At 43.2% G+C, this 21,180-nt stretch overlaps 3 protein-coding genes across 13 annotated transcripts; 1 reads left to right on the forward strand and 2 right to left on the reverse strand.

The window, feature by feature from the left end:
• Positions 1-163: 163 nt before the first annotated feature.
• On the reverse strand, positions 164-927 carry LOC109129244 (dormancy-associated protein homolog 4-like). The gene is made up of 3 exons (XM_019237070.2): positions 668-927; positions 439-487; positions 164-315 (listed from the first exon to the last, which is right to left on the reverse strand). Exons 1-3 carry the CDS (start codon positions 840-842, stop codon positions 288-290), a joined length of 252 nt encoding a protein of 83 aa, XP_019092615.1. The 5' UTR covers positions 843-927; the 3' UTR covers positions 164-287.
• Positions 928-1,357: 430 nt separating this feature from the next.
• Positions 1,358-2,887, forward strand: LOC104745691 (protein PATRONUS 1-like). The gene is made up of 5 exons (XM_010467005.2): positions 1,358-1,542; positions 1,804-1,883; positions 1,967-2,254; positions 2,345-2,388; positions 2,527-2,887. The coding sequence occupies exons 2-5, from the start codon at positions 1,817-1,819 to the stop codon at positions 2,719-2,721; spliced, it is 594 nt and encodes a 197-aa protein (XP_010465307.1). The 5' UTR covers positions 1,358-1,542; positions 1,804-1,816; the 3' UTR covers positions 2,722-2,887.
• An 818-nt stretch (positions 2,888-3,705) lies between these two features.
• Positions 3,706-5,940, reverse strand: LOC104745692 (uncharacterized). 11 transcript variants are annotated; one of them, XM_087487786.1, is made up of 7 exons: positions 5,819-5,940; positions 5,410-5,526; positions 5,114-5,198; positions 4,836-4,909; positions 4,512-4,568; positions 4,183-4,425; positions 3,706-4,096 (listed from the first exon to the last, which is right to left on the reverse strand). In XM_087487786.1, exons 2-7 carry the CDS (start codon positions 5,518-5,520, stop codon positions 3,965-3,967), a joined length of 702 nt encoding a protein of 233 aa, XP_087343912.1. In that variant the 5' UTR covers positions 5,521-5,526; positions 5,819-5,940; the 3' UTR covers positions 3,706-3,964. The 11 variants fall into 11 exon arrangements, with proteins under 11 accessions (XP_087343912.1, XP_087343911.1, XP_087343910.1 ...); XM_087487785.1 differs by having other exon boundaries at positions 5,681-5,914; XM_087487784.1 differs by having other exon boundaries at positions 5,604-5,906.
• Between the last annotated feature and the right edge of the window lie 15,240 nt (positions 5,941-21,180).

Below are 21,180 nucleotides of genomic sequence, written 5' to 3' on the forward strand. Positions count from 1 at the left end.
CCATTAAATCATGTTTTTTACCGAATTAGAAAAATCTCTCTATAAATTAATAATTATTAATTTATCGAAAAATTAAAACCTCTATAAATTAATAGATTTTCCTGGTTCCAACATTATTAATTTATATAGGTTTTACTGTAGATTGTGAAAAAAAAAACCGTGAGGAGAAATTTAAAATTTCTAAAAAATACCAAAAGTGACCATTACGTACATAGCATATACATACCATTTACGTAAACAGCAAAAGTAATTTCAGTTCAGATCCTTCTCATATTCTTTGTTCTTTTTCAACGGTCCAATTCGTTTAGCACAATCCTGCAGTATATTACGAGACGTTTCGATATAGTGATTTACAAACTTTTAAACTAATAGGATAATAATACGTTTTACAAAAGAGAGGATCACAATTAAGGGAATAAAAAGAGAGTTAGATCAAACCAGTCGCAAGCATTGAGACTTGTAGCATGCGTTTCATTTGGTGTTCCAGCTGCATACATTTGATTATGATAGTAATTAATTTTATAAATCGATCTCTATCAAGCTTATGACTATATGCATTTATATTACCTAGCAAGTCTTTTTACATGGATAGAGGCCGAACACAAGCATATAAGATAAACACTAGATCATAAAGAAGAGAAGAAAAAACAAACAAATTATAACTTACGGGTCAAAGGAGAAGCTAGATTGCTTGACCCGTTATCCGGGACACAACCTAGACTGACAAGCAACTTCCGGTGGCCATTTTCACCAGATATATGGTTTCTCAACTTCCCGACACTACCATATTCCGGCGTAGGACCGGCCAATGTTTCATCCCACAGCTTGTGTAAAAATTCCATATCTTTGATTGAATTTTGAGTATGATTTTTTGTTTTGTTAATAATCTCTATTCTCTAATGTGTATATCTGAAAAGAGTTCTTGTTTGTGCAAGGATAATGGTTTTTTTATACATGGATGAGGAAAGAAAAGCGTTGAATATATATATTTGGTTAGACTAATTATACACATTTCTGCACCTATAATATAACCTTCCAAAATTAATCAAGGAGATTTATTCAATGATAATGATATAATTAAACATACACTAGTTGATAAATCTAGCCGATAAGAAGATACGTAGATAACTTAGAGACGATATAGTTTATAGAATGTGACATGTTTGAGTTTGACTTTATTAACTGACCTAATCAACTTTTTTTTGTTTTTTTTTCTCCTGCTCGTTCAAGTAGACATTTTTCAATTCCAATGAGCCTGGGCCAACTGCTCTCATTGGGCCTGTATTCTGCAACGGCTCTTAACGGCTAGTAGATATTTTTTTTTTCTTTCTATAAATTCACTTTTTAGGCCTAATTCAGAGTTTCTCTCTTCTTTTAATCGTCGTCAGATACTCTCAGAAAGAAAAAAAGGAAAGAACAACATTACCGTTACACAATTTCCAAAAAACAAAAAGCGCTCTTCGTCTTCTTCCTTCCTTCGAGACTCTTCTTCTCTTCCAACAAGAAACATCACCAAGAAAACTACTTCGTTCTTTACCAAAGGTAATCTCTTTCTTCCTTCCTTCTGATTTTAGGTTTCATATCGAGAATCAAACTGGGTTTTATGAAAAGAAACGATCTTTTTGTGTTAGATTTCGAATTGGGTCTCTCGAATCAAATCCCCCCAATTTTTAGGGTTTCTATCTGATTGATTTTATCAATTCTGGAACCAAATCCGCCTAATTCGCTTCGATCTTCTTCATTATATCTTCCCCCAATTTGTGATTTGATTTGATTTTTCGTGTTTTTTTTTTTTTTTCACAGTTTTAAAAAACCTATGGCGAACATGAACTCTCTTCACCAGATGATCTTCCCAGACGAGAACGCTCCGATTCATCGCAAAAGTAATCATCTTTTCTCTAATTCTCAATTTGTTGATGGATGCTTTAAAACAAGATTTAACATCTTCTTTGTGGGTTATTTTCAGAGTCTGTTACTACTGCGGCATCTGTGAAATCCAAAGGAACTGTACTTGGTCAGAAGAAACCTGGTGGGGCTCGTAAGGCTTTGAATGATATTACAAACAAGTCTGGGATTCTTACTAAAGCCTCTTCAAAGAACAAGCAAATCGCTTCTGCTGCTTCTGTTGCTGCTGTGAAAGATGAGATTGACATAGCTGGTGAAAGGTTCTTACACGATCACAGCAAATGCATCAAACAGCAGCAGAATATGTGGGATGATCACTTCTCTGCTGATCTCATTCTACTTAACCATGGTAACTATATAGATATCTTCCTAAGGTCTGAGGTTAGCCTATCTTAGGGATTACAATGGTTGCTAAGCTTGTTCTTTTATTTTTTTGCAGGTTCAAGCATCAAGGAGAAGCATCTCAATCATGACATGGAAAAGGTACTTCACTTTAAAAGAGAACTCAATGTGTATATTTGGTCTGAGACTCTAGAATCATGAGAGATTAGTCATTTACATGAATCTGATTGAATCTTTGTTCTTGTTTTGTGACTCAACCTTGTGTTTTTTATGTTTCAGATGGATGCTAAGAACAATCTGACTTACGACGAACCAGAAGAGATTGCATCTCCTAAGTTGACTGATTGGTTGAAGAGCTCAACTCCGTGGCGCTCCCCAGTTCGACATGGCCCTATGATGATGCCTTCCACTCCTCTGGCTTGGAGGTTTGATTCAACTGAGTTCACACTCACAGGAGACTCTGATCTCTTCTAAGTTTCAGTTTCTTAATGTCTTTTGAAAAAATTCATCCTTCAGATGAAGTAGTAGTAGCGATTATCTTTTGTTCAGCTCAACAATGTTTCAGCTCTTCATAAAACTACTCTTGTGTCTATCACTTTGTAACTGGTTTCAGGAATTAAAGTTGGAAACTTTTCAAGCATTTGTGCATTCATCAAACTCATGTCATAGTCAGAAATCTACCAACAATGTTTTCCAGGCACAATCTAATATTCTTCAGAATCCATTTACATTTACACATTCCACAGCAGTCATCATTTATACATTTTAAGATCCCGTAAGTATTTATCATCTCTTAAACTGCTGTTATCCTTGCTACTATAGTGACTCCTGATTCCTCTTGCACCGTCTTGACTGTGCCGTAACATCTCCGATTGAGCTTGAAAGAATTGCATTCTCTGTGACTCAAGCTCCTTAGCTAACCTCATCCTTTCCTTCTCCAGCTCCACCAATAGTTTTAAACTTGAGAGCCTCCACCTACTCATAACTTTCTGCAAATTGCAGTATCGCCATTGCCACCTCTCCAAGCTCCGTCTTATCCACTTCCACTGGCAACGGCAGCAACATGGTTGTTGCAAACTATCACCTGAATCAGCAGAAAGATCAGGTTCAGACTCTGATTCTGTCTCAGAAGCAACTCTGATTCATTTGTGAATTGACGAGCAAGCCCATCTTCGATTCCATTATTTACTAGACATATTCACATGATACACCTGAATCCGCTCTGTTTTTACACTTCGGATATTTCGAGTGCGGTTTGTAAACTTTTACTGTAACTGACATTGACACAAAGATAAACATAATAAAAAATGGAACAAACAATAGTACTTGTCACTTTCCAATGGTTGGTATTTTGGTAAGATAGAATCAACTACTCTAATGGAACAACTAATAATGTATCTTTTTATATTATTAATGCTGATAAAAATCAATGGCTATAAGAATTTAGGACCATGTGTGTGTGATCAACATAAATCAGTTGATTTCATTGATCTCAATGATCTCTCAGGAGACAAGAATCCAATGATAAAAGCAGAGAGAAACAAAACAAAAAAGAAGCTTCGAGAGAAGGAGGTGGGTAAGTTAACAAAACGAGGACGCTTTTTGAGTTTTTATTAAGCATCCTCGTTGACAAGACAAAAACCACTCATCTTGTCTGCGTTGACTAGTCGACAAATGTAGAGATGAGTTAGCAAAAAATATGGAGTGAAGTGTCTGCCTATGAGGTGGGGACTCCATAGTTGTTGTTGGACGACGTCTCGTGACCAGTGGATGGAACATTGTTCTTCCTTCTGCTGTTCCTCCTTCCGCCATTGTTCTTCCCTTTCTTGAAATCCTGCTGATGATCAACCTGCTTTTTCCACCAAAACCAATTCATCGTCAAGAAGACGCATAAAGTGATAAAGAGAAGCATTCAGGTTTTTTTTAGTTATTTACCCCTAAAGAGAAGGTATGATGAGCTCTCGGGTCAAATCCAAAAGGATCATTCATCCCCATTGAACTTGTCTGAAATGACGATGACCGCTGCGTGTCTATATCAAAACCAAAACTACAAGAGGAAGTGAACGTTGAAGTGGAGCAAGATGATGATGATGACGATGAGAATGCAGCAGCGTCTCCTTGAAACATCTCATTAAACAGATCTTGTAGTTGTTCAAAACCGTCCCCTGTGTCATTCTCCTGCAAACCAATATCTCATATCAACATCACTCAGGTCAATCAACGGTGTCTAATATATAGATTGGAAACTAATGCAGGTTACTTACATTAGGTTTAGATTGATTCATCATAGCCGCCATTTCACTCAAGAAATCTCCCATTCCCTGCATCCACAACCAACAAGTTTCTATTATTACATGATTGATATGATCAAAATAGACATTTATCAACAAGCATGTGGCGCCACTCCTGATCCGTTTCCCATCAGATTTGCCAACACAAACTAAACTGATCAATGCAAATCCTCAAGAGCAATGCTCTTCAGATGCAATAGAAAAAAAGTAACCCCGACTGGATCTATAAATCTTATGAAAAAAGGTAGAAAGTGAAAATCTTTAAAAACAAGAAACTAAAAAAAAAGAGGACTTTACGTTTTGGTCATCATCATCATCAGTATTATAAGCTCCAACATCATACAGGAACCTCTTGTTGGAGTCAGACAGAACTGTGTGTGCCCATTATAAAAATGAAAAGCTCAATCAGAAACCATTAAACAATATCAAAAGATTATATCAAGGAACCAGAAAATAATAGAAGATCTCTTGTATCCAATAACCAGTCCCCATCTGTTTTGTAAAGTAACACTAAAGAAACCAAAACAATTAAGAGAGACAAAAAAAGATTAGGAGAAAAAGCAGGTGGAAATTACCAGAGTAAGCTTGTTGGATTGCTTGAAATTTCTTCTTTGCTTCTTCTACAAACTCCATTGACGAACAACGATCTGGATGCCATCTCTGATTCCAAAAAAAAACCAAACTTCTCTCAATCAGTTTACCAAAACACACACATCTAATCCAAAACTCCAAAATCACAATCAAACAAATCGATCTAAGGATGCATCATGTTCTCTCTCAATCACAATCAAAATAATATTTTACCAAATTAGATACATCCAGACAAAGAATCAAAATCAAAAATTTATCGGAGAAGTAAGAAAAAACTTACAAGAGCAAGCTTCTTATAAGCAGAACGGAGCTCCGTCGTGGTACATTCTTTCTTCAAACCCAGAACAGCATACAAATTCTCCTCGCTTTTCTCGTTATTATTCGACGCCATAATTAACTTTATCCTCCAAATACAAAAACCCAGCAGATCAACAACAAAAAAAACAGAAACCCAAATTAAAAAAAAACTCGTACTTTCGACGAATTCAACTCCCTAAGAAAACAGAGCCAACGAACTTGAGATGTATAGAGAGTGGTCTAGGTGGTGGTACCAAAGAGATTCGAAGCTAAAAGAATAAGAATAGATTAGGGTTTAGATTTGGTATTTGCAGAAGATGATCAAAGAAGAAATTAGGAGAGAAAAGAAACAGAGTTTATTTTTTAATTTGTAATGTTGTTTGTATTCTCACCTCTCTCTGCCTCTGCACGAGAGAGAGAGATACAGAGGATGTGAATAGAACTCTCCAGAACCTCTTACCACTTGTTAGATCTTTTCTTGTCCTTCTACTTTCTTCTTTTTAATTATATTATTATTAAACTAATAGTAATTATCTTCTTTTTAATGATATTTCTTCTAAAGATTAAAAAAAAGAATATCAGAAATAATAATATTTTTTTTCCTTTTACACTAACCTATGATTGATATTTATATCAATATTTTTTTATTCGTAATATATATAACACTTTAAGTTTCCATGATTGAATTTTGTGGTCAATAAAAATTGGAGAATGTATATTTTGCCCAAAAAAAAAAAAAAAAGATATTTTCGCAGATGTGTCAACATCATATGAGGGACACTCCAGAAGGTTCTAATCAGATGTGGTTGGCCTTTTTTCGTAAATTATATAGTACTAAACTCCGAGGTCTTCCGCCACCGTCAGCTTTTTGGAAATTTGTGCTTTTGGGTTTTTAAACGCGTCAAAATTATCTCACAGGACCCTTAATATTTATTTATTTTATTAATCCTATAAGTTATTTAACCCACTAATCATGATTACGAATTGTTTTTTGCCGCCCAGACTCCTTTATTTTGTCGAAGATGACTTATTATACAAGATTAAAAAATGTATTTTAATAATTAAATTATCTCTACTAAATCTATTACAAATTTTCTAAAATGTAAAGAAAATTTTTACAAATTTATAAAAGCTAGATTTATCATAACATGTAGATGTTGAAGTCAATGAAGAACTATAAAAATTTAATAACTGACTAACAATAGATTTTTTCTTCTCCTCTTTCCTGAAATCTATTGTATCAAGATAGATATAGTCCAAATTTTGAATTTAGTAAAATAGCTGAATTTTGTCAAAAAAAAAATCTTAAATTAACTGCTATGCAAATGGGGTTTAGAAACAGAAGCTCAAAATTATATGGAGGTATACAAAATATTAACCTTTTAATATTTGGCATTAGTCCAAAAATGGTTTGCCTTATTTTTCTTTGTTTTTCTTTTCAATCCATAGGTCATGTGCATCGGTCATTTCTTAGTGAGTTTCTCAGTAATTAAATAATAATAAATAATAGTAAAGGAGAAGAGAAGGTAAAAAACGATTCTTATTTGAGAATCTCTGAAAAACGTTTTTCGTCAGATATCAGATTAATAGTGGTTGAACTTTATTTTTTATTTAATCTTTAAATAAATAATTCTATTTTATTAAAATAATTAAAATATTAAAATAATTAAAATAATATATTTAGAGAAACTTTTGTAGTCTCTACCAACGGAAATGCCCCTAAAAGTCATACTATAAACTATAAAGATTTACACTATAATAAAGATTTATATGAAATTTCATTGTAGATGCAATTTACCAATTTTAATCTAACTGCTTTAACGAAACATACTTTTGTTTAGTTAAATTTTAATACTAATTTTTGCTGTTGTTACAACTTACAATCATCAACATGAACTAAAGTTTTTTTAGCTTTCTTACACCATGAGTTCGCTTTGTCTTAGTTTCTGCTTTTATCAAAGTAATTCTAATAAAGTAATCAACATGAACTAACATTTTCTGCTAATGGAAAAAACTAAAGCTTTTTTGAATTATGATAAAGACAATCAAAATTTTGATATATGTTTATTAATATGTGTATATATAATTTTACTTAACATATGGATGTTGAAAGGGATTTTTCCGCAATGAATTTTGTGAAACGATATTGTGTAACCGTATTAGTAATATATTTTTAAGTAATTATCAAGCTTTTTATATAAAAAAAAATTAGCGATAAATAAGCAAAATATATGCAAAATGCAAGCAAAATATATGCAAAATGCAAGCAAAATATAATAAGTAAATATTTTTATGGATGTGTTTTTTCTTGTAGAAATAGATTTCTAGTAAGTTTCTTAATTAATAACTTAACAATATAGCTCACACTTCTAGAACCTCTATCATTTGTATTCTTTTTCTATGATAGCTCACTCTTCTCGAGACAAGGTGACAATTTACGGTGATGGTATGTACAAAACGATCGTCTCTGGTAATTTGAGTCGCGTGGATCATCCCAAGTCGAAGACGTACGAGTCGGCTACATTCTGTAAGTTTTTTTTTTTTTGGGTTAATTTCTGTAAGTTTTACCAATCCTGTCTCGTTATACTCGTTTAATTTTGCTCGTTTTAATTTTAATTTTGGTGTGCCTCGGATTCCAGGATACACTATATACGCACGAGGGCGAGCAGCTCTACAGAGAATGCCAAATAGTCGGGAGCGTTGACTTTATATTCGGGAAAGCCGCGGCTGTTTTCAAGATGTGCAACATCATGCCACGGATCCCTCTTCGTGGACAAGTGGTTACCATAACGGCTCAGGGTGCAGATGATCACACGGCCAAGTCAGGGTTTTCAATCATCGATAGTCGGATTTTTTTTTGGAAAAAAAATTTGAGAGCTAAAATGCCTAATACGAAAATTACAGCCTTTTCTCTCTCTAATTGCCCAAAATTTCGGATCCTCTGACATGACAATGACATCAAGTATTTATAGTGGGACCTTGACCTAGGGTTTCTTCTGTCTTCGGGTAAAATGACGATTTTGCCCCTGCGGCCTGTTGGGTCTGATCCAAGACTTTTGGCCCAAAATCCTTTCAGAATCTTCTGTTTGGGCTTCAGGAATGTTGGGGGCAAAGCCCATATCCAACAATGGTCCCCCCTTAGTCCGATGTGCGATGGCTTGCTTGAGCCCGTCGGTTACTGTTCTGTGTCTCTAGATCCGTCTTGCAGAAGGAACAGAAGATTTTAAGAGCTTGAAGGCCTTCGGGAAGGTTTCTGGATAGATAGTGCATTGCGCACGTTTTTCAAGGAATCTGGGAGATTCCGGGACGAATAGTGCATTGTGCACGTTTTCCGAGGAATCCGGGAGACTCCGGGATAAATAGTGCATTGTGCACGTTTTTCGAGGTCTCCGGGGGATTTCGGGGTGAACAGTGCATCGTGCATGTTTTTTGAGGTCTCCGGGAGATTCCGGGGTGACAGTGCGTCGGGCACGTTTCCCGAGGCGCGGGAAGTGGATACAGCTTAAAAACTAGGGGTTTTCTTGGTCAACGTGCTGGTCCCCCCATATATATATATATGTCTTTGACCTAGTCTTCATTCATTATTCTTCTTCTCTCCAAAAGGTAAACTCTCTCTCTCTCTTCCTTATCTCCCTCTTACCTTTTTTTTTTTGTGCTTGGGCGACTAGACCTCCACCGCCGGCCAGAGCTTCCTCGCCGGATTTGGTTGTGGTTCTTGTTCCTCGCCGGCCATGGTCTCGCCGCCGATCATACCGTGGTGCTATCTTGCCGCCGCTTGAACTGGCCGGTTTGCTTCACAGCGTCGCCTTCTTGCCGTTGGATCCGGTCCAAGTTCGCTCAGTTCTTCTGCCGCCATGGAGCCGACCAAAACGGCGAATTGCTCCAGCTTTTTCGTTGTTGTCCGCCGCCCCCCGACCAGCCGTCTCTCCTAGCGCGCGTGGTTCCGTTCTCGCCAGATCTGGCCGCCACCGTACCTCGCCACGTAGACTAGGACCATTTGGCGTCCTGGACTCACCGCCGTGCCGCCGTTGTTTGTTAACCGGATCAAGACCGTTTGGCATCCTGGTCTCGATTGCCTTACCGTCGTGCCGCCGTGCTTACCGTCCGGATCAGGACCGTGAGGTGTCCTGGTCCAAGCTCCACGCGAGGTGAGGTGATGTCGAGCAGCGGAAGCTCTATGGAGAGGGAACGCGTGAAGGGTGTTGACCGCGCGCTTCGTGAGGCGGTGGCTTGGCGTTGTCGGGTATAATTTGATGTTATGGCGCGAGGTGGCCGAAACGGTGACGGGTTCTGTGAACATGACGGCCGTTGACAAGAACGGTGGCTTGCTCAAAGGTCGGCCCGACTTCTTGGTTCCTTGGCTATGGTAAGGCGTGGAGGACGGGCTTCTAACGGCGAAATGGCGTGGTGGGCTGATCGCTCGTATGATGCCAGCGAGTTGATGAGCTCAAAGGTGTTCGCGAGATGATGTGGTGAGCTCGACGAGGTCGCGTATGCGAGACTTGGCGAGACGGGTGCGTTGCGAGGTCGAGCCTCTTGGTGGCGTGCTCGAAGTGGTGCGTGCGTTGTTGTGACGGTTTTGAGGTTGACGACGTCCTTGCGAGATACGCGTAATGGAGTTGTGTTAGCGGGATGAGGAGATGGACTCGATGGCGAGATGGGTGTTGGACAGGGCAAGATCGGAGCATATATACGAGGTCGCATCGTATGAGGCCTGTCACGTTTGCTGTTGTGAGACTGGGGTTGGCGAGCTGGAGGTTTTCAACGGTGAAGTAGCTTGTGACATTACGGCGTGCTCACTGAGTGAGATGACGAGATCCTTAGCGTAAGGGTCGATCATGTTTGAAGCTGGGAGAGCTCGAGGCTTGGTAATGTCGTGTGGCAAGCTCCGGACATCGGGGGCAAGGTCGAAATTAGTACGCTAGCGAGGTCGAGATTCTGGCGAAGTGGCGAGGTGGCGAGCTCGATTTTGATGCTGGCGAGCTTGACTTTGCGGGATGGAGGCCAGCAACCTCGCGTGATGTAGTGGCGAAACTGAAACTCAACTCATGGTGGGGAGCTCGCATGTGTTTCCGCGAAGTTCTGGTGGTGATGCATCCGCCAGATAGTGACCAAGACGCGGTTAGGGTGTGGGCGAGCTCGGACGTGTGCTCGCGAGGAAGTGCGACGAGTTTCGTGCGAGACTTGGTCAAGCTCGACTTGGTGCGATGGTGAAGTTCTACATTCTTCGTATTGGGCCATTGGGGAGGTCAAGGTTGCCGCGTACGGGACCTTAGTGAGCTCAATTGTGTGAGACGAGGGTGACTTAGGCTGGAAAGTGCACAAGATGGTGCGTATTATGCACATTGCTGGACGTTGTAACTCGGGTGTGGCCGTTTCGTATTGCATACTATGGCGTTTTCGATGTGGCTTCGATACTGACCGGTTGCTTGGTTGGCTTTGCCAGGTATCACACCATGGTCTCGGGAGATGACTTCTTTGGTGATATTCCGGAAGAGCTCAAAGATGACCAGTATGGCGCGTCAGATGGGGACCTCGACGAGACGGGAAGGGAATTTCCTTGGTGGGAACCATCTGAAGGAAACGGTGTTATGACGGATTTGGCGGATCTTTCGGTAGATGAGGTCCGGGAGCTCGAAGTGATGTTCCCGACGGGTAACCAAGCGCTCAGTCTGATTCCTCTTCCTCCGGGTCAGCTTCGCGGGAAGGTTCTTCCGTACGAAGAACGAACTGTTGTGGAGGATTCTCCTAGATCTCTGGTCGCTGGTCTAGCCGTTGGTGATGGAGTTCCGAGGCGCCGTAGAGACCGTACGGGAAATAAGGAACGCACTTCCCGTGACGCAGGGAGTACATTATGCGATGAGGATTCCATAGCCCACGTCCTTGATCTCTTCCCAACGCCAAACGGTCTGAAGTTCGTGCTGCCGAGTGAGGACGAGCGCCCGTGGGACTGCCCTGAAGGTCACCTCTGCGTTTACGAAGATTATTTTACCGATGGCGGCCTGTGGTTTCCTATCCCGGAATTTCTGACTAAGGTGTCTATTTATCCTGCAAGTTCGCGGACTGGATTGCAAATGGGGGACTGTCCGATGCCATGTTACGCTGACCTGTTCGATGCTGAGGAGGTGCCATCTGTTGCTACCGAGGTTGTTGCGCCAAACGCCAAGATCGGCTTGGAGGTCGTTGCTGTGGAGCTCGAGGATGGCGAGGTACTTGCTCCCGTAGGTGAGACTGACCGCAGATCTCGTTCTGCCGAGGTCGCTGCTGCTCGTGCCGCGAAGAAACCTTCCTCGGGGTCTCGTAAGAGTGTTTCACAGTTGGTGGCGATCGCTCCCGGAAGAGATCATTACGTTCGAGTCCTCGGAGTGATGCTGGAGGTAGTTCTAGGCGTCCTCATACGCAGAAGATGGGCGCGGGGAATTCATCCCGCAGACGGAAGGTGGTCGTAAAGATGACCGCTCCTTCTCATTTCGCTACGACGTGAAGGACCAGGCGTTCGTTGGGAACTCGCGAGCTTGTGCAGACCTCGCCAGCAGGATTGACGGTGACTCCATTTCGCTTCTTACTTCTCGTGATCTGGCTTGTCAAGACTCGTACGAGCAAGCCGTTCGGAGACAATTTCAGGTTTGTGTCCTACCTCTCAGTTTGCCCCGATACGGATTTTACTCAGCCATAATTAGGTAATTTTGTATTGTGCTTTAGGCGATGAGTTGGATCAACCATCTCGCTGGCGATTGTGATGATAAGGTACGCGCCGCTAGGAAGGAGGCCTCGCTTGCTCAGGATGCGTGTGTTCGGGCTGAGCGATCAAGCAAAGAAAACGCAGCGATGGTCAAGGAGCTCACGGCTTCACTCAAGCAATCTCAGCGCAAGTTCACCTCCGAAACGGAGCGACTCAGAAAAGCGAGGGATGAGCGCGGAGAGGAGGAGCGCGCCAAAGCCGCTGTCGTGATTAGGGCGCACGAGGAACGCATCGACCGTTTGAGGACGCACGTGATTGCAACACGCAAGTGACCGGAACTAGGTAATGTTTGGCGAAGTTGATCAGTAGAGGTATTGCTATTCCCGAAGATAGGATGGCGCGTCTTGCTGCTGGCGAGAAGGAGTACACGGCGAAATCAAACTGGATTGTGGTGCCGCCGCTTCACGATGATGATCTCGAGCCCTTCCCGGAAGTTACTGGTGGAGGTGCTGATGATGTCGCAAACGAGTGATATGTCCTCGTATTATTGCTTGTTGTTCTTGCTTTTGATTTTTCCTGTTGTTATTGCAAACTCGATTGCCGATTGTTGCTTGTACCTCTTTTGTTCTGGATATTTTCGAACTTAGTTGATTTGATCTTTGACTGCTTGCTCCTTTACGCGCGAATATTGATCTTTTGTTTACGACATCATTATGATGAAGTTGCTTTGAATTTATCTTTTATCGTTGCGGGGCATATTTTGCGGTGCAGGACGTCTCCTGGCTTATCCTAGATATGTTATTCCCCGTAACTGCGAGAGTAGACAAAACGATCTTGTCGTACTAGTTAGGTGCGTTCAGTCGTGAGCGGCTTACCCTGTGGGTGCTGCAGGAATCGCGAAAGTGTGCGAGTCGGGGTCTTCGGCTTATTCACTCTGCGCCCTGCTAGCTTTGCGAGTCTGGGCTCGGCTTATAAGTCCTTACCGAAGTAAGGACGTGGATTATTTCACCACGGCATCCATGCGGAGCGCTTGCGAGTATGGACTCGGCTTTTATTCTTTACTGAAGTAAAGTATGGATTATTTCACCATTACATTCATGTGGAACGTAGAACTGTGCACCTGGCTAAGGCGTCAGTGTGAAGACGAAGGATTTGCTCAAAAATTTTATTTTTATTAAAGTAATAGTTGGACCTCGTGAAAGGATGCCTACGTACCCTCGAGAGGGATCAAACCAATCGTAGTTCGTATTACATAAGTAATTGTTCGTATTATTATTATTATTTTTTTTTTTTTAATTTATAAAAATGCTCCAAGTTGATCGACTAGTGGTAGTAGCGCTTGAGGTTGGTGGAATTCCAGGATCGCGGGACTGGTGTGCCGTCCATTTCGAGTAGCTGATGGACTCCTGGCTTGACATTCTTCGAGACTAAGTATGGACCCTCCCAATGTGCTCCGAGTTTTCCAGCGTTCTTCTCAGCTGTGTTTTCGTAGACTTTGCGGAGGACGAGATCTCCCTCGGCAAAGTAACGAGACTTGACCTTTTTGTTGTAGAATTTTGCCGCTGCTTGCTGGTAGTTTTGGATGCGTAATAGTGCCTAGTCGCGTTCTTCTTCGAGGAAAAGTAGTCTGTCGCACAACATCTTGTTGTTCAACTCCGGGTCGTGGACTAGCATAGAGCGTCGAAGTGTCGGGATCCCGACTTCTGCTTGTGCGAGGGCCTCCATGCCGTATGCGAGCGAGAATGGTGTTCGTCCTGTGGATGTACGTGGTGAGGTTCTGTGAGACCATAGAACGCCGTCGAGCTCGTCTGCCCAGAGTCCCTTCTTTTCGTCGAGGCGTTTTTTGATGCCAGCGAAAATTGTCTTGTTGGTGGCTTCTGCTTGTCCGTTCCCCTGCGGATATCGTGGAGTCGACTTGCTAAGGCGTATTCGCCAGCCAGCGCAGAATCCTTCGAACTGGAGTGAGATGAATTGGGGTCCGTTGTCGCACACAATTTCGTATGGGAGTCCATGCCTGCATATGATGTTTTTCCAAACAAAATTCTGAACTTCATTGGCTTCGAGAGAGGTGTACGACTCTGCTTCCACCCACTTAGTGAAATAATCCGTCATGATTAAAAGGTACTTCTTTTGATGAGACGGTGTTAGCGGACCGACAATATCCATAGCCGATCGCATGAACGGATAGGGTGGTGACGTTGTGCGCAGGAGTTCGGTCGGGGAATGGATGAAGGGTGCATGACGCTGACATTTTTCGCATTTTCTTGCGAATGCTGTACAATCGGCAACCATTGTTGGCCAGAAATGTCCATTGCGGCGAATTCGAAGTGCCAATGCTCGCTCCCCCGAGTGGTTACCTCCGGCGCCTTCGTGGACCTCTCGCATGATGTCGTTGACGTCCTTTGTATTAACGCAAATGAGAAGAACGCCATTTGCCTCCCATCGAAACAAGCTTCCATCCAACATTGTGTAGTGCGCGCTCTTGACGCGAAGACGTCTTGCTTCCCACTTGTCTTTTGGCATAATTCCGTCTGCTATGAATGCTATAATCTCAGTTTGCCAATCGTCTCGTGAGGAGGAATCGGGTGCTGGTGCTGGAGAGGCTGGAGTGGCTGGAGTGTTTGGATTCACAGATATTGGGGGTGGAACAGGCGTGGTGGAATTGTTCGCGTTTGTGGCCGTTGAAGCTGATCTCGTGACTGCTAAGACGATTGCTGAGCTAGCGCTCGGGTTTGCTAACGCCTCTGTTGAAAGGGCGACTTCAAGGAGTTGGACGTCAATACTTGGTTGATCAATGCATTCCACCGGAATTACTCGGCGGAGGTCTGGGTCCAATGTAGAGGCTAGTGTTACAAGTGCGTTTGCGGGAGCATTGTCGCTGCGTGGGATCTTGACGAGTTCGAAGAACTCGAACTGTTGTGAGAGGTCGCGGACGACTTTCAGATAAGCATCCATGCGCGCGTGTCTTGTCGCATAGTCTCCACTGAATTGGTGCGTGACCAGCTGTAAATCGCAGTAAGCTTGTATCTTTTTGACTCTAATTCCGTGTGCGAGACGTAACCCGGTGATTAGCGCTTCATACTCAGCATCGTTGTTTGTGGCAGTGAAAGCAAGGCGAAATGACTGCTCCAAGATTTCACCTGTTGGCGAGGTTAGGCGTACTCCTGCTCCCGAGCCCATTTTCGACGAAGCGCTGTCAACGTGAAGAGACCATATCTCGGGTGGAGGGGTGTCAGCTTCGAGTTCAGGAGAGAGCTCTACGAGAAAATCCGCGAGAACCTGTGACTTAGCGCACAAGCGATTCTTGTACTCAATGTCGTACTCACTCAAGTCAACTGCCCACTTTGCCAGACGACCTGATTGACTTGGGCTGTGAAGGATCGTGCGCAACGGCTGATTTGTCAGGACTTCAATAGTGTGTGATTGGAAGTATGGGCGGAGCTTGCGGGCTGAAATGACGACTGCGTATGCGAGCTTCTCAAGGGTTGGGTACCGAAGTTCTGCGCCATCGAGAGTTTTGCTCACATAGAAGATTGGATGTTGCTCTCCACGATCCTCTCTGACGAGCACACCACTTACAGCTGAACAGGAGATGGCAATGTAGAGATACAACGTTTCTCCTTGCTCGGGTTTGGCCAGGATTGGTGGAGACGATAAGTAGTCCTTCAACTGTGTGAATGCTAGCTCGCATTTCTCATCCCACTCGAAGCGTTTATTCCCGCGGAGGAGCTAATAAAACGGCAAACACTTGTCTGTTGAACGAGAGATGATACGATTCAGTGCGGCAATCTGTACTTCGCGTGTATTCCGTGGTGATGGGAGATTGATGATAGCCGAAATCTGTTTCGGATTAGCTTCTATGCCACGTTTCGTGACGAGGTATCCCAAGAATTCCCCGGAAGTGACCCCAAATGTGCATTTTGCCGGATTTAGCTTCATGCTGTACTTGTTAAGTATCTCGAAACATTGCTTCAGGTGTGCGACGTGGTCTGCGGCCTGAGCTGATTTTACGAGCATATCATCGATGTAGACTTCCATCGTTTTCCCTAGCTGACTTGCGAACATCCGGTTCACTAATCGTTGATACGTTGTACCCGCGTTTTTTAGTCCGAAGGGCATGACTCTGTAGCAGAAGGTACCCTGCTCAGTAATGAATGCAGTTTTCTCGCGATCATCTTTGTGCATCATTATCTGGTTGTAGCCGGAGAATGCGTCCATGAAAGACAACAACTCGTTTCCTGCTGTGGCCTCGACGAGCTGATCAATGCGCGGAAGAGGAAAACTGTCTTTCGGACAAGCTTTGTTGAGGTCTGTAAAGTCTACGCAGACTCTCCATGTTCCATTCTTCTTCTTAACGATGATGGGGTTACTCAACCAATCTGGATAACGAACCTCCGTGATTGATCCCGCATCAAGTAGCTTTCGTACTTCATCGTTAACCGCGGTTGTGCGTTCTGCTCCCAGCTTCCGACGCTTTTGCTTGACGGGCTTGTAAGTCGGGTCGACGTTGAGCTCGTGGCAGGTAATGCTTGGATCGATTCCGGTCGTATGATCTATCGTCCACGCGAATGTGGTTGCGTTTTTGCGCAAAAACTGGATGAGCTCGTCTCTTAGAGCCATTGGTAACTCGGCGCCTATTCCGACGCAACACTTGGGATCAGACAAATCAATGTTGACTTGAATCACGGACTCTTTTGGAGGTGGTGTGCGTGAGTCCCGCGGTGGAGTTGATTCAGCAATTACGAAAGCCCGTGCATTCCGCATCTTTTTCTCGATGATGAAACAAGTCCGTGCCATCAGAGGGTCTCCGCGCAGCGTATAGATTCCGTATGCGTTCGGGAACTTCACACATTGATGGTACGTAGAAGCAACAGCGTGCATTTTGTGGAGCCACGGTGTTCCCAGAATGACGTTGTAGACGATGGGTTTGTCCACGATTGCGAAGTTAAAGCATTGCATCGTCCCGCTGACGTAGATCGGAAGTGTGATGGTTCTGACAGTCATGATGGTGTCTCCATCGAATCCCGTCAAAGGCTGCGTTTCATGGACTGTGTTGCGAAAATCAATCTCCATCTGGATCAGTACATCCTTGAATATCACGTTGACCGAGCTCCCGGTGTCAATAAGGATTCTTGTCACTGAGCTTTCCCCGATCACCATTTCTACGACAAGTGGGTTGTTGTTTGGACTAGCGTTGCGCGCGTCTTCTTCAGTAAACGTAATTGGCGCGGTGGATGTCTTGAACATGTTGCTGTGAGAAGGCATATTGCGCTTTGTTTCTGTTTCACGACAGTAGGCTTGGATAGATCGAACAGAATCGCGGCATGTTGACAAGCCACCCATGATCATGTTAATCCTTCGGCGAGGAGCTGGTGGTTCATCGTGTTCTTCAGCTTCGTGATTGCGTTTGGGGGAGGAGGTAAGCGAGCGACTTCCCGTTCTCGGTCATTTTGTGCCCATCCTCGGTCATCCTGTGCTGCAGCTTCTTCTTCGCGCCGTCTGTCGTGCTGTTGTTCGTCTCTTAGGCAATACTGGTTATCTTTGTGTGTGACAACTTTTCTTCGCTCTCGTTCTACATCGACGTCACCTTTTTTGTACATATTCAAAAGCAGCATTTGAAGCGTTTTGCACTCCTCAGTCGAGTGTCCGTTGAACCTGTGGAACTCGCAGTACGGTCGCTTGCCTTTGAAGCCGGGATTATCGGATTCGCGGTTCCATTTGTTCCAAGACTTGTTTGGTTGTTCTTTTCCATCAATAGCAAACATCGTCGCTTTTCTTCCTTTCTCGGCTCGGGCGTAGTCCTTGTTGTAGTGTTGGCGTGGTTCGTGGTACTCATCTACGGCCTTTCCTTTTGAGTCTGGAACCTTTTCAGATGCTTTTTCGGTTGTACCAGGTTGATCTAGGTTCCTCTTACCTCTGTCTTCTTCGACTAGAATATATCGGTTGGCGCGTGCGAGTACTTCCCCCAAGCTTGTAACAGGCAAGATTGTTAGATCGTCCTTGAACCTGGTTCCCCGAGCGAGCGCATTTTTTAGTGCGCCGATTGCTGATTCGTCACTTATAGATAGTCGGGACACGACATCCTTAAATCTATCCATAAAAGCCCGTAGTGACTCGTCTCGTTTCTGATACATCCTCCATAGATCGGCATTCGACGTGGGTGTGCGCATGAAGCACTGGTGATGCTGAAGGAATGCGCTTGTTTGTGCTTCGTATCCATCGATTGAGTTGGCCTCGAGTCTTGAAAACCAATTTAGCGCTTCGCCGGAAAGGCTCTCGACAAACAGCTGACAGCTCCCTGCATCTGCTTCCTCAGGTGAAAAATACGATCGACTGATGTGTATTGTCATTGACTTCAGGAAGACGGTGGGGTCGCCTTTTCCATCGTATGGAATTGGTCTGTTCTTGCTATTGTCAGGATTGTGCTTGACTCTAACTCCTGAAACCCTTGCAGTGAAAGGTGAATGCCTTGCTTCTGCTAGCACGGTTTCTAGCTCTGGTGCTGCACTCGTCGCTCGGTGCATCTGAGTCGTAAGTGTTTGCAGCTGAGCTTGCATCTGCTGAAGTTCTTGCCGTAGCGCGTGATTCTCAGCATTCTCGGAGCGACTTGGATCAGCACGCTGATCTGCGGAGACCTGACTGGCCTGAAAATGTACCCTTGGCTGCTCGCCATTGGGTCCAACGATGATCGACGAGAGACGGGGCCTTCCATTAGCGTTGTGCTCAGCTCTCGGTATGTTAGCGGTGTGATGGTTAGCTTGCGGAGCATGGAGGTCAGCTCGCGGAGCGTTGAGGTCAGCTCGCGGAGCGTTGAGGTCAGCTCGCGGAGTGCGTGGTGCCAATGCGTCATCCTCCTGTCGCCGATGATGCCTTGCATGGTCATTGCGTCCTTGCGATTCTATCTGCGCCGCTTGACTGCTCATCTTATCCAAGGTTCTTCGTACAGCTTCGTCAAGTGCGGCCTGACTGATTTTCAGGTGTCTGGACGATCGACGGGGGTAAATGTCGCGCATAGTGCCCATATCTTCACGGCCATTTGGAGCGTCTTCAACAGCTACTCGATCAGGAAGGATTGCTCCATTGGTTCCGCCATTTGTCGGAGCGACACGCGTAACGCCTACGGCTTCACGGTCGGTTGGATCGTCTCCAGTGGTTTCACGAACAGGAAACGTAACGCCTGCGGCTACGCCATTGGTGGGAGCGACACGCATAGTGCCTACGGCTGCGTGGTCAGTGAGTGTTGCGTCCTCGCCTGTTGCTGCTTCGGGCCTGTTGACGCCTTGGAGTTGGTTGGTCCTCGCACGGGTGCGCCCCCATACGGTGCGTGGAGGAGACACGTCGCGGGCTGGGGAGGAGTTCACGCCTTCGTCGCTTGAGTGATTGGTCTGAGACATGCTTCTGGTTTTCCGAAAATGCCTTGTTCTTGAAATTCTTCTCGTCAAAATGAAAGGATCTCGTTCAGCCCCACGGTGGGCGCCAAATTGTTGATGTATGAAATCGACAATATAAATATATGAATCAAGTGGGACGAATCGGATCTGGTCCTTTTATTTAACTTAAGAATCTTAGTCAAGGGTTTTACAGAAAATGACAATTTGAGAGCTAAAATGCCTAATACGAAAATTACAGCCTTTTCTCTCTCTAATTGCCCAAAATTTTGGATCCTCTGACATGACAATGACATCAAGTATTTATAGTGGGACCTTGACCTAGGGTTTCTTCTGTCTTCGGGTAAAATGACGATTTTGCCCATGCGGCCTGTTGGGCCTGATCCAAGACTTTTGGCCCAAAATCCTTTCAGAATCTTCTGTTTGGGCTTCAGGAATGTTGGGGGCAAAGCCCATATCCAACATTGAGGAGTTATTATACCCGATCTTATATGGAGCACAACAATGCACCGAGACATGCTTATCAAAAGGGGTACAAGACCGGAGACTGCCGTCCTCCCTATAAGAGGCCTGATAAACCTTTCGTTTGTTGTTGTTATTATCAATAGCGATGATCCATTTACTACCACGGTACTCGGTCTTTTTTTTTATTATTGCAATCGAATAATCAGAGTTCCCATCCTTTATCCTATAATTCACAAGTCACTGCACCAATATAATCTTGATATCTCAGCAAAAACATTCTATTATTTTAAAAAATGTTTATAAAACAAATTTTGAAGTGAACGTGGACATTGGAGAGGAAAGAAAGCAAAAGGTGAGATCGTGGTAAAATAATTATGGCAGAAACACAATTTTAAAAAATTTGAGCGAGAAACAGTTCCTAAAATATTATGCAACCCTAAAATAAATATAGTTCCTAAAACCCCTACAACCCTTAAATCTCTCCCACTTTCCCCACGATCTTCTCCATGTCTATATGCAACTGTTTCTTTTTGCAATTGAGCGTCTATTTATACGTTTTCATCTTCTTTGTGATTTGTTTATTACATTTTTAAAAACCTCACCTTGGGCTCTATTATTATCTTTTCTGCAAGCCTTCCATCATGTTTGATATATATCATTCTTCTTCCGATGTTATTTTGGTCCACTTTACATTTTCAAATAAAAATGAGACATCAGTCTCCTTCAACGTCGAGATCAATTATGGGGGAGAATATGAGAAAGAGAAGAGAGAGATTGCTGACCGCAATAATGAGGAATGAACAAGGGTAATTCCATTTTTCAAATTTCAACAAAAACCTTACATATTAATATATAAGGGTAGAGTTTGTAAATATATAGAGATTTACATATCCGATCCATTCATTTTTGTATTTATTGTTCAACATCGTTTGACTGTCTATAACTGCAAATTTCTTTTCTTTTCTTTGTTGGCTATTGATAATGTATGTTGAATATATTTTTGTTATAGATTAATTTTTTTTTTCCAATTCATTTGTGTTCTTCTAACTCCTTACTCTCAACTTTTGACTACTATTTAGATTTTTGTTAACCAGTAATTCAAAAAAGGAAAGTTATACATATAAAATTAATTAGTTTTGTCCCGTACGTAGTACGGGCTTAATACTAGTCATATATATAAACTAAGCCGAAAATTCAAAAAGAAAAAAAAAAGAAAAAA

Source organism: Camelina sativa, chromosome 15, assembly GCF_030686135.1.
Source record: "Camelina sativa cultivar CO46 ecotype springtype chromosome 15, ASM3068613v1".
Lineage (NCBI taxonomy): Eukaryota > Viridiplantae > Streptophyta > Magnoliopsida > Brassicales > Brassicaceae > Camelina > Camelina sativa.